This window comes from Podarcis melisellensis (genome assembly GCF_964234715.1).
Source record: "Podarcis melisellensis genome assembly, chromosome: 12".
Taxonomy (NCBI): domain Eukaryota; kingdom Metazoa; phylum Chordata; class Lepidosauria; order Squamata; family Lacertidae; genus Podarcis; species Podarcis melisellensis.
The window spans coordinates 12,317,868-12,329,681 of record NC_138544.1 but is presented as its reverse complement, the minus strand read 5'-3'; the positions used below and the strand labels follow the sequence as shown (position 1 = coordinate 12,329,681).

The following is an 11,814-nucleotide window of genomic DNA, read 5'->3' as shown; positions in this document are numbered from 1 at the left end:
CCAATACAGTCTGTTATGTAATCTTTGGCAACGCTTACAGTCAAAGTATATTGAAATGTGTTTGTGTTGGCTGTTTTCTTCTCAGTTTTTACTTAGTTTACCAGGTAGTCAAAAAGCTACTAACATGCTTATGATTCACTAAAGGCTCTTGTTTAATGCATCCAAAGCAATCAGGAGTTTTAAGATAAGAGACGTTTTTATTTAAGCTGCAACACACATGGTTTTAATACAACATTTAAATCAGGTGAAAAGTAAAACACTGAACTACCAGCAGTAGAACATTTCCATTGGAAATGTGTTAAAATTCTCAAGGATCTCGTGTTACCATCTTACTGCAGTTTTCTTATGTGTTTCTAGCCTACACTCCATATGTTTTCTGTAGTCATGCAAAAGCAAATAAGGTTTTGAATGGAAAGTCCATCGACTGCAAAGAATCATTTTTCACAGAGTAGCCAGCTTGGGTAAGAAAACCAGCAGAAGTTCTTCATGTAAACACACACATTTTAGAAGCCATGAACTTTCAGCTGCTCCTCCTTGACAATGCCAACCTGCAGAAGAGAAGGAGATGGCAGTAAGCCGGCAGCAGTTAGAACCTGAAAGTCCAACACAAAAATGAAGTTACACATTTGTCAATCCCAAGGCAGATGGAGAAAGAGTTTACATACAGATGAAACTGTACCAATGTACAATGGGGGTGGGGAAGAGAGACTCTTTTCGGTCTGAGGTCTGCCATCTTCCTGGTGTGCAACTGTCTATGGGTTGCAAGCCAGAAGCAAAACTGAGTGGACCGATGGAGGTGAATCTTACCTCTGTTATAGTTGGCTACATGAGAGCCATGGGTGGGGGGAAATCAGACACACACATTCTATCCAATGAAGAATTATTACTGTTCAAGGACTCATTTCAGGCAGGCTAAAGCACTTAAGGAGGGAGTGGAGCAACTCCTAGTACGGGGCATGGACCCAGGGAGTGAGTTTGGCCTTGGGAGAGTCCCGAGGGCTGAAGAGAGAAGCCTGGAAGAACACATCTGCCCCCAGGACTAGTGCCCCCCTACGGTACAAGAGGATCTACAGCAGCCATTCTTTTAGGTTACATTCGGAGAAGTGCCAAGCAGTGCCTTATGTAATTAATTAAGTTAATTTCTTGTGATAAAATCCAGCTGCTCAAATATACATCTCCGACTGCCGAAGTCAGGCCTGTTGCACTTCTCCCCCCTTGCCGCCAGTATGACTCAACTCAACCCTTTTAGTCCAGGCAGCAATATGGCTCACAGCTAGGGGTAGTGACTCACTCAACCCTGCCATGTTATGTTACATTCAGAGTCAAAGTGTCTCGCTTAAATAGGCTTCTGAGTGCATTTTAACATTTGAGCAAGCAGCCTGAACTGACTGACCTCTAGGAGGAATTGGCAAATGTTCTTCCTCTGGTCCCCTTGCAACTGGATCACTTCCCCGTATTCAGGATGCTCAATCACAGTACCATTACAGGCAAATTTCTACAAAGAAAGGTTTAATGCTTTTCAAAACCCAGTAGCAAATTATGCTTAGATCACTTTCAGAAGAGAACCAAAATCCATTATTTTGGTTATTATTTTTTTCCTTCAGAAGACATGCTCCAAAGGTTTTGCTAGCAAATGAGATATATGCTTTTCTAGTGATGGATTTTGGCAGAAGTTCCTAGATGCTTGGAGCTTAGAATTGCAGAGCTCAGCAATGCCTAAATCAACTGCAGGAGTCAAATCAATGTCCTGGCCCAACTTCACATTTCCCCCTACAACCTGACCACCACAAACTAGATGAGTAGATTTTGCTCCATTCCCACCCAACCTCAGTTATCTTCCCATATCACCTCCCAGGTTTTTTCCTTTTTGGTCCAGGCTTGTCTCCCCACTTTTTTTTACTACTGTTCTAGAAATATAGAACTGAATGTTCAAAATAGAACTCGATGTAAAAACATCAATTCCTCCTCCGAAACACAATTGGCATTGTCAAAAACAGGCAACACGGTACTGAGCTATTTGTTCCAGGAACAACTTTCTGGTTACCTTTTGCAGCAATATATCTCCTTATGTGGCTTTTAAGTCATTTAAAAGGGTCTGGATCCATTCCTAGACAGTGACAATTGTAGAAAAGAGCATGAAAGCTGGTTATTGCAACTAAATTGACCAGCACACTGCTCAAACATTAAATTTTTTTCAGTTAAGACTGGCTGCTCCTGTCAGTGCATTCAACATCTGAAATGGTCTTATACTGGAAAGCTGTCTCAACCAGAACATTTAACACGCCTGTCGCAACATTTGATCTTTCACTTTCCCACTGGAAATTTTTAATTTACATGCATTCCTCTTTCAAACACAAAAGCTTCAGGACCTAAGAGAAGAACAGTGCTACCTTTTTGAAGGCTTTCACAAGCTTCTTTTTGTCATAGTCATCTGCAATTCCCTGAACAGTAGTTAGTGTCTTTCTGCCGTTTCGTTGCTGGATCCTTATATGAATGTAGTCTTCAGTCCCTGCCGGGAGTAAGTCGTCACCCTTAGTTGCATCAGCAAAGGGGTCTGGAGGGGTGAAAAGTCCACATGAGTTAGTCTGATGCAAACCTTCAAGTTCCTACATATTTTGAATGTCTTTTCCAAATGGTAGATAAAACATACTTCTTAGTATTCTAAACTACTTAATCCAGGCAGCAGCAATTCTTTACCATGTCAATACAAACATGATCGTGATATATTGTCACATATGGTAATTTCTGCATATCTGTGGGTGTTGTCTGCTCTCTAAGGCCCATAGCTGGGCCCTTTTTCTCATTCTCTGCTACAGACTAACCCAGTCTTCATCTCACCTCGAGAACTTCCTCAAACACTAACCAGGAATACTCTTAACACAAATGTAATCAGGACAGACTACTAACTGTGGGGAGAAAAACATACCAGCAACCATAAATAGTCTGATATTCCATTAGGCACCCTGGTAGTGACAAGGTTTTTATTTTAGCCTTTGTCCACTAGTGCTCCCAAACCCACCAATTCCTCCACACAATGCTTGCCTGCTACTAAAATAGAAGCTCTTTTCCACCTATGCCTTGTTTGAGGCTCAATCTGAGGAAGATCAGTTCCCTGCTTTTAGGCCAACCAGCTACCCGGATGAGGAAAAGGTCAATCTACCTTCAAAGAACTCCTTCCACAGCAGTCTGCCATGCAACTCCTGTGCATTGTAGAGGGGAGATTCTGGGGCCACTTCCAAGGTACACTGTCGGTTCACACCAGGCACTGGAGAGGCCTGTTGGGCTTACCCATTGACACATAGGAGCCCCCCTGCAGCTGCACAATGAACCTAGAGGTAATGCTTTGGCAAGTTAACAAGGGGAGGCAAGGGCAAGTCCAATATAAACACTGGGTACAAGCTGTACAATGAGGGAAGGCAGAGAATTCCAAATGGCCCTAGCATTCAAATCGTATTGCATGAATGAGGAAACTGTGGCCCTATGAGCACCGTTGGCTCCAACTCCCATCAGGCTACTTCTGCGTCACTGCAAAAGTTACAACAACTTGTTCACAGACTCCAATATGTCCAAGGCTAGTTCTGAGAGGCTGCAAGCCTGTGCCACACTTCTGGCTGTAGGGAGGGCTGGAGCACCTTATTGTCTTTCGTGTTTTTATTCTGAATGAGGAGCAACAAGTCATATGACCTCCCTCCCTGCAGTCAGAGCTTAGACAAAGGTTGACTACCTCCGTGAACTCCTTAAAATGGTGCTGTGTTCTGTGAAGCAGAAAGTGGATTATGGGAGAATACGGCAGAATTTTAGCTTAAAGGATCTTCCACTGCTCCCTTAGCTGCAGAGACCAAGCCTACAAAATCTGCACTCCTTCATAGCTACTTGTCACTCCCCATCTGAAAGAGCAGAGTCAAAGTGGAGTCACACTGAAAACCCATTATCAATTTTCCACCTTTCCCTCCTTTACCAATTGACAAATTCTAAAGTCCTATCCAATTCAGGCATAAACCTGTACGAATGAAAAACGTCTTCAAAAAGCTGTTTTCAACAGATCAGGAAGTTTATTCATGGCAAGGTGGATGTATCTGTGTTCAATACAAATCAAGGAGTGCAATTTTAGAACTGATGGCTACGGCAAAGATGATAAAATGGAGGCTCTTTGCATAGAAAGAGGAATCTCACAAAATAAATTCCCAGATAAATTCCCTGGATAAGAGGAGAAATTCACCTCAAGACTGGTAGGAGAAAATGGAGAGACGGAGGTACAAAAGCTTTGCCTAGGCCAGGGGGTGGGGGGAGATGTTGCTGGACTCCCATTTCTCATTAGCTTGTCCAGCATGACCTGGGATGATGGGTGCTGTAATCCATCAACATCTGGGGGGGCAGGTTCCCCACCCCCTAAGCCTAGACTGGAGAGGGGGGAATCACTTGACTGAATGCTCCTCAGGAGAATAATGTCAAATAGGCAGTCATTGATCCCTCAAGAAAGAACATGCGACAAGGCAGCTCTCCCCCCGCCTGCCCCCCCCAAATACAAGTATTAAGTTAGCAAATGAAAGGAGAAGGAAGGTTTCTCAGTTATTATAGCACTGAGAACTGCAGGAATGAACTGCAGAGCTGGTGATCTCAACTGCCCAGACAGCTTGCAAGATGTCAAGTGGGTAGAGCAAGCCAAATTCCTGAACCACAATGCTGGGGAGGGGGGGCAGGGGGTTCCTTGAGGCAAAGGGGTCCCTCTGCCCAGTCCTTCTGCTGGCAACGAAACTCTGCTGCAGGTGAGGAAGTACCACGAGCAAGGGGAACCCTAATGTGTCACTCAAACAGCAAGTCAAGTCGGTGGAAGCTACCACTGGTGTTACATTCCTGCTGTTGATAGCTAGCAGAACACACACCTCCCTAAAAGAAAAAGAAACAAGAGAAGAGCTTGCTGGTACAAAATCCACTGGATCCAGAGCTGGCCCTTCTGCCATCATGCGACAGCAACAGACCCACTTTGGGCCTCTTCCCATCACCAACAAGGGTTCCCTGCCCCAGCTTCAACCCTGGCAGGGCAAGAAGAGCTGAGGATGCAAGACTTGCTACTACTCCACTACCCCCACCCTTGCTGGCCAGGAGGTTGCATTTTATCCCAATTCTTAAATACGCTGTTAGTACAGCTTTATGTCAACACCTGGCAATACTAATGTGGAAGGGTCTACAGTAGGCTACAAACCAAATTTGGCCAACACAGTAATAACAAATGCAAATAGCTGGATCGGGTGAGTGAGTGGGTAAGGTCTTGTGCACTAGGCTAGCTAGCTATATAGAGGGTGTTGCACTATATAGAGGGTGTAACTGATTTGTCACAAAGGTATCAGTTACGGGAGCAGGAGTTTACTGGTGAAGACATCAGCAAACGAAGTCTTAACAGCGGACTATACAATACGGACCAAGGTTAATAAAGTGGTTTAACCTAGCCCAGTGTTTCCAAAAGCCGAGTCTCCAGCTGTTTCTGGACTACAACTCCCATCATCCCTAGCTAGCAAGTCCAGTGGTCGGGGATGATGGGAACTGTAGTCCAAAAACAGCTGGCGACCCAAGTTTGGGGAAACCCACAAGCTACACTGAAAGTTCCAGTTTGCAAAACAGCCGCCAACAAGCACAACACAGTAGAAGCCTGTTAAAGAGATACCATAATGAATAACAATAATAATAATAATAATACAAATATTTTATTATTTATACCCAGCCACTCTGGGCAGCTTCCAACAAAATATTAAAATACAAGAGTCCATCAAACATTAAAAGCTTTCCTAAACAATGCTGCCTTCAGATGTCTTCTCAAAGTCCGGTGGTTGTTTTCCTCTTTGACATCTGGTGGGAAGAACTCTGGCCCTCCCATCCACAAAACACACTTTTAAGCCACTAAACACCCAACATTTTTAGACAGCAGGGGTCAAGCAGAAGTGTCCCGGCCCCATAGCAAGGAATCAACTCTGCGTGAAAGGAGAGAGGGTGAAGGGTGTGGGGGCAAGCGCAGAGGGGGCAAAGGCTGCCACAGCTCACCTTCCCTTTGTCAGACCAGGGGCAGGAAGATGCCAAGACCCGTGCCAACAGCAGCAAACCCTTGCAGCTTAACAAAATGGACTGGGCGCAGCGTAGGGAAAGAGGTGTCTCTGCTGGGACCCCCCCAAAATCTTGCGCGCTCCATCCATGCACCCATTTATCTCAACCTCCTGGGTGCTGCGCAAAGGGATGCAAAGGCTTTGCGGGGGGGCGGAGGCAAGAGGGGAGCCCCCCCTTATGCGCACCCCGTTTGCTGCCAGGATAACGGACACCTGGGATGGGCATCCCCCAGCCCCATTTCCCTCCACCAAAGACCGAGGGAGCCCGGGGCGGAGGCGGGTCGTCTTCGCTGCCGGGCCTTTGCGCCAGTCCCCGTCCGATCCTGCGCTAGCTGCGCGGGGGCCGCCGCTTCTTACCGAAGGATTGGAGGTTCTGGATAGTGGACATGCGATTCTGTGGCTGGGCGCTGCTCGGGGGGAAAAGGCCGCGGCTGCGTTGGCCCGGGGCTCCCTCAGGTTCAGCAGCGAGAGGAAGCGGGGGCCGAGAAAGAGAGAGAGAAGAGAGGGAGGGAGGGAGGGAGGCAAGCGGCCGGCGAGGAAGGCAGGCAGAGCGGACGCGGCGGGACAGAGGAGAAGCGGAGGCAGCAGCAGCTGATCTAACGGCGACGTTCCCTCACAAAATGGCCGCCCGCTCGCCCGGAGCCTCTCCTTCGCCCAAGCGCGGGGCACGTGATTGCAGTGGGATTCGTCCCCCCGCCCCGCGCGGAATGCCGGGAAACGGAGTCCTCTCCGCCAGAGGAGAGCGCGAGGGAGCTCGCAGGAGGGACTACAACTCCCGGCGGGCATGGCGGGAAAGGGTTTTGTTTTTGTTCTGGCGCTCTCCGCCTCCTCCCAACCGCCTTTTTTTGTGTCACGTCAGGACGTGTGCAAACGCGTGTTACGGATGATGATGATTATAAATTGATGTGTTATATATTACATATTTATAAATTATATTATAAATTATATCTATAAAATATACATATTTTAAATTATATTTTCATTTATGAAATAATAATAATAATAATAATAATAATAATAATAATAATAATAATAATTACATCCGTACATCTCAGGGGCAGTTCACAAGATGGAAACACCAAATACATAATAAAAACAAAAACAACACAATACTCCCACTCCCACAAACACATTAATAAGGGGTATAAGCCCAAGGCCTGGTCAAAGAGGAATGTTTTCACCCGGAGCCTAAAAATACATAGTGACGGAGCCAGGTGAACCTCCCTGGGGAGAGCATTCCACACACAGGGGCCTTTTCCCGTGCCGCCACCCTCTGGACCTCTCACGGAGGAGGCACACGAAGAAGGGATTGTAGGGTCCAGCTGGGTTCATATAGGGAGAGACAGTCCTTGAGGTATTGGACAGGTTAAGGCTTTATCGGTCAAAACTGGCACTTGTGATGGGGCCTGGAAACTAATGGGCAGAAAGATGCGCACAAGGCATTGAGCGAATCCTCGTTTTGCAAACATTACAGGCCAGGCACACCGCTCGCAATAGCATCACATTACTTTGTGCTTGCTCTATCCCTCAGGACAATGGATTGCATAAGCTTCTCATTCCCCCTGACAGAGTCAGGGATACTTCGTAGTGAATGGTATACAGGGTCCTAAAGGTAAAGGTAAAGGTACACCTGACCATTAGGTCCAGTCGCGGACGACTCTGCGGTTGCAGTGCTCATCTTGCTCTATAGGCCGAGGGAGCCGGCGTTTGTCCGCAGACAGCTTCCAGATCATGTGGCCAGCATGACTAAGCCACTTCTGGCAAACCAGAGCAGCGCACGGAAACGCCATTTACCTTCCCGCCGGAGCAGTACCTATTTATCTACTTGCGCTTTTGATGTGCTTTTGAACTGCTAGGTTGGCAGGAGCAGGGACTGAGCAATGGGAGGTCACCCCGTTGCGGGGATTCGAACTGCCGACCTTCTGATCAGCAAGCCCTAGGCTCTGTGTTTAGACCACAGCACTACCCGTGTCCCCTATACAGGGTCCTAGGCATTGCCAAAGATTACTTTGTCCTGGGCATTCTGTTTGTGTGTGGCTCACAGTAGATGACCAGCGAAATTGTGGAAAGAACAGGAATAGGTCTTAACCTCTTGATGCCGCATTGCCTAACTAGGAATCCCAAGCCTGGAAAACATGCTCAGTCCATATTGGCGCCTGCCAATCTCAGTTCATAAAATAAAATAAAATAAAGAGTTGGAAGGTACCATGGTGGGGGGGGGGGCGTAATCTCGTCCAACCCTCTGCAATGCAGGAATCTCAACGCATTTGAAATCATACCAGACCCTGCTTAGCTTTGCAAATGTGCTTGCAGTTTTACTGCTGCACCAGGCCTGCGGGGATGAAAACCCATTCTAGCTACATATGCTCAGAGGCACTCTCTTTATTCTCCCTCATTTCTAGTTGGGTTTTTGGTTTTTAAAAAGGGGGGGGGAAGAGAGGTGTCAGTATTCATATCTTGGTACAAGCGCTGTGGGTGCCAGCACAAGATGGCTGCTGTGGACGGAAAATAAACAAACAAAATTGTGACGATGCTGTATAGTGGTGAGTAAACTCGGGGGAGACGGACCACTGCTTGTTACCGTATTTCACACTTTCAGCTAATAAAACAGCTCTATGACTTCCTTCAGATGTCTTCTAAAGGTTTAATGTAGACTTACTTATCTCCTTGGCTTGGGGGGGGGGTCACATAACGTCATACCTTCCAACATTTCTCTAATGAAAATTGGGACATCCTCCTATGCCCAACAACATTTCTCTGATGAAAATAGGGATGTCCTAAGGAAAAGCGGGACATTCCAGGATCAAATTGGAAACTGGGATGGCTTCTGTAAATCTGGGACTGTCCCTGGAAAATAGGGACACTTAGAGGACCTGTAGCAGCTGTTGTGTCACTCTGGCTAATGGCTGAGCTGGCCCTATCTGGTCTACTGTTCTGTGTGTCACATCAGTTGGGAATACAGGTGAACTAATGCCTGTGTACTAGAAGAAGCAAAGATCACCAGTATTGAAGCAATGATTCTTCAACTTCAACTTTGTTGGACTGGTCATGTTTGGATGCCTCATTATTGTCTTCCAAAGCAACTATATTCCAAACTTAAAAATGGAAAGCATAATGCTGGTGGTCAACAAAAGAGGTTTAAATTTTTTTAAAAAATGATATTTAATACTTTTAAAACTTACAAGAAAAAAAAGAGAAAAACAAGACAAGAAAAAACAAGAGAGAAAAACAAAGACAATACAATATAAACAGTACAAAACACAACCTTAACACACTAAATTAAACAAAACAAAACAACAACATTTTAAAAAACATGCATCATACCATTTCATGACTCTATCTTTCATTTCCTTGTTTCATCGACCTCCTCTCACCTCCCTTGTTGTATTCCACTTCTATTAATTGTTTCAGCAAATCCTTTCCATCTTTCTCTATTTTTTGTCATATAAATATCTTAACATATTTTTAACCTTATTTTCCATCAATGCTAAAATACTTATTTATGCTTAACTCCTTATAACATTTCTACTTAAGCCATAAAATTTCATTCCAACAATTTTTCTAACACTCATTAATTATACAGTATTTCTATATATAAACTTTAAACTTTTCCAATCTTCTTCCACCATCTCTTCTCCCTGGTCTCGGATTCTGCCAGTCATTTCCGTCAATTCCATATAGTTCATCAACCTGGAGATCTTCTGTCCAAGGCTTCTTTTCCAAGTCCCTTCTGCAGGTCTTCTTCATATCCTTTGATGCAGAAGAGCAGATCTCGGGGAAACTCCGACCTAACAATGCTTTTATTCCTTCTCGACAGGTCAGCCAACTCTCCATAGTTAAAACTAAGGTCCATATAGTATTTCAGGACATGTTTCAAAATTCCTCCAAATCCAAAGGCCCCACAACTCCAATCACCTCCTGACCCAAATCCAAGTCCCAAAGGTCAGTAAATCCCTGCATGAAGGGATCTATCCAAGTTTCCTTCTCCAGTCCAAGCAGGGCTCCGATCCTCAACATCTGACTTTTTCTAGATTCAATCATAAAAGGCCTCAACCTATAGTCCTCAATTTAAAGACTCTCTCAAGGCAAATCTTTAAAAATGTAGTATAAACACCGACAACTGGGAAACACTGGCCAGCTCCAGTTGGAGAACAGCCTTTACCAAAGGTACCATGGGCTTTGAAGACGCTCAAACTCAGGACGAAAGGGAGAAACGTGCTAAGAGGAAGGCACGCTTGGGTGATCAACTCCCACCTGGAAACCAATGTCCCCACTGTGGAAGGACGTATGGATCCAAAATTGGCCTCCACAGTCACTCACGGACTCACTGTTAAGACCGTGTTCATGGAAGGCAATATTACAAGTGATCAGCAAAGAAAGAAAGAAGACTCTTCTGCCCATTAGCCTTAACAGCCCACAGCTCAGTGTCTGCTGCTATTCTTATGTGCTCATAGGCACCTTATATCAACGAGAGAGCTACAGGCTGCTATCATTCAGTAAGATGGAGTAGCTCTCCCCAGCCCCAGTCTTAATAACCTTGCAGTCTAAACGAAGCTGTCTTGAGCTACTCCAGAGATGAAAGACCCTTCCTGGGGTCTTCTGGACTGGAAAGACATTGAGGAAAAATACTCTGCCGTTTTCACAAATAAGGGGCTGGCGTAAGACGTTAAGACTGCTATTCTGTACGCCTCCTTCCAACGATTAGTCAAGGATCTTCGCTTCCGGCATTTCCTGCTTTGTCCAAGATGCTCTGATAATCATGGGAAAGGTTATATTGGTCCAGAACAGGCTTGATTTCTTAAAAAAAGTGCTTCATTTCTAAGAGAGTACAGATGATGGAGTTCAAAGCTTCCTGGAAATCGTGAGTTTTGACTTGGGAACCTTTAATTATTCCCCGAGGAACAGGGGCTTGATTGAAGTGACCCAATTTGTGAGCACCAGGCACTCTGCACATGCTCTCTTAAATTATTTGCCTTTTCTGAAGATCCAGAACCCTGATTTAATAAGATACTGGGGCTTCACAATGGCTTATAAAATTGAAACTAAGTTATGATGCAAATCTCAAAACATTTCCTTCTGTTTCTTGACTTTGGCAGCCCATCTTGGGAAAGCTGAGAAGCTGCCCATCTCGAGAGAGGACAGAACAGTTTGTACTTTGAGAATTAACAACTGATCTTTCAGACCCTCCAAGTATCCCTATTTTCCACGGACAGTCCTGGGTTTACAGAAGCCGTCTGGTTTCTGGTTGGACCCTGGAACCTCCGGCTTTTCCTTAGGACGTTCCTATTTTCATTGGAGAAATGTTGGAGGGTATGGTGTTATCTGACCCCCGAGCTATCTGGAAGCAGCCCTGTATAGGGAAGTTTTTCAAAGTTTAATAGGCAGTGTATAAATAGTAAAAATTATTATTATTATTAAACAGACCATCCCTATTTTCATTGGAGAAATATTGGAGGGTATGAACTTTCCCTATCTTCTATACCAGTGTTTCCCAACCGGTGTTCCGCGGCACACTAGTGTGCCGCGAGACGTTGCCTGGTGTGCCGTGGGAGGGAGGCGGGCGAGTCGGGCGGCGGGAGCGCAAGGCTTGCGGGCGGCAGCCGGCAGCACGGGGCGCCCTTCGGAGGCCGCCCCGTGCTCCGCGCTGGTGTTGGCCAGCCTTGCACACCCGGGGGATCTCCCCCCAGGAGCGCAAGGCTTGCGGGCAGCAGCTGGCAGC

The 11,814-nt window shown here is 45.8% G+C and overlaps 1 protein-coding gene across 1 annotated transcript; it reads right to left on the bottom strand.

Moving 5' to 3' along the window:
* Nucleotides 1–177: 177 nt before the first annotated feature.
* EIF1B (eukaryotic translation initiation factor 1B) lies at nucleotides 178–6,726 on the bottom strand. The gene is made up of 4 exons (XM_081882849.1): nucleotides 6,453–6,726; nucleotides 2,391–2,554; nucleotides 1,394–1,495; nucleotides 178–548 (listed from the first exon to the last, which is right to left on the bottom strand). The coding sequence occupies exons 1-4, from the start codon at nucleotides 6,481–6,483 to the stop codon at nucleotides 504–506; spliced, it is 342 nt and encodes a 113-aa protein (XP_081738975.1). The 5' UTR covers nucleotides 6,484–6,726; the 3' UTR covers nucleotides 178–503.
* Between the last annotated feature and the right edge of the window lie 5,088 nt (nucleotides 6,727–11,814).

Bases quoted from the DNA above. Each gene is read 5' to 3' on its own strand.
- EIF1B (XM_081882849.1), bottom strand. From the start codon at position 6,483: ATGTCCACTATCCAGAACCTCCAATCCTTCG. The intron at 2,555-6,452 runs GTAAGAAGCGGC...TCACCCCTCCAG, and splicing joins CCAGAACCTCCAATCCTTCG to ACCCCTTTGCTGATGCAACT. The intron at 1,496-2,390 runs GTAGCACTGTTC...CTTTCTTTGTAG, and splicing joins TTGTGAAAGCCTTCAAAAAG to AAATTTGCCTGTAATGGTAC.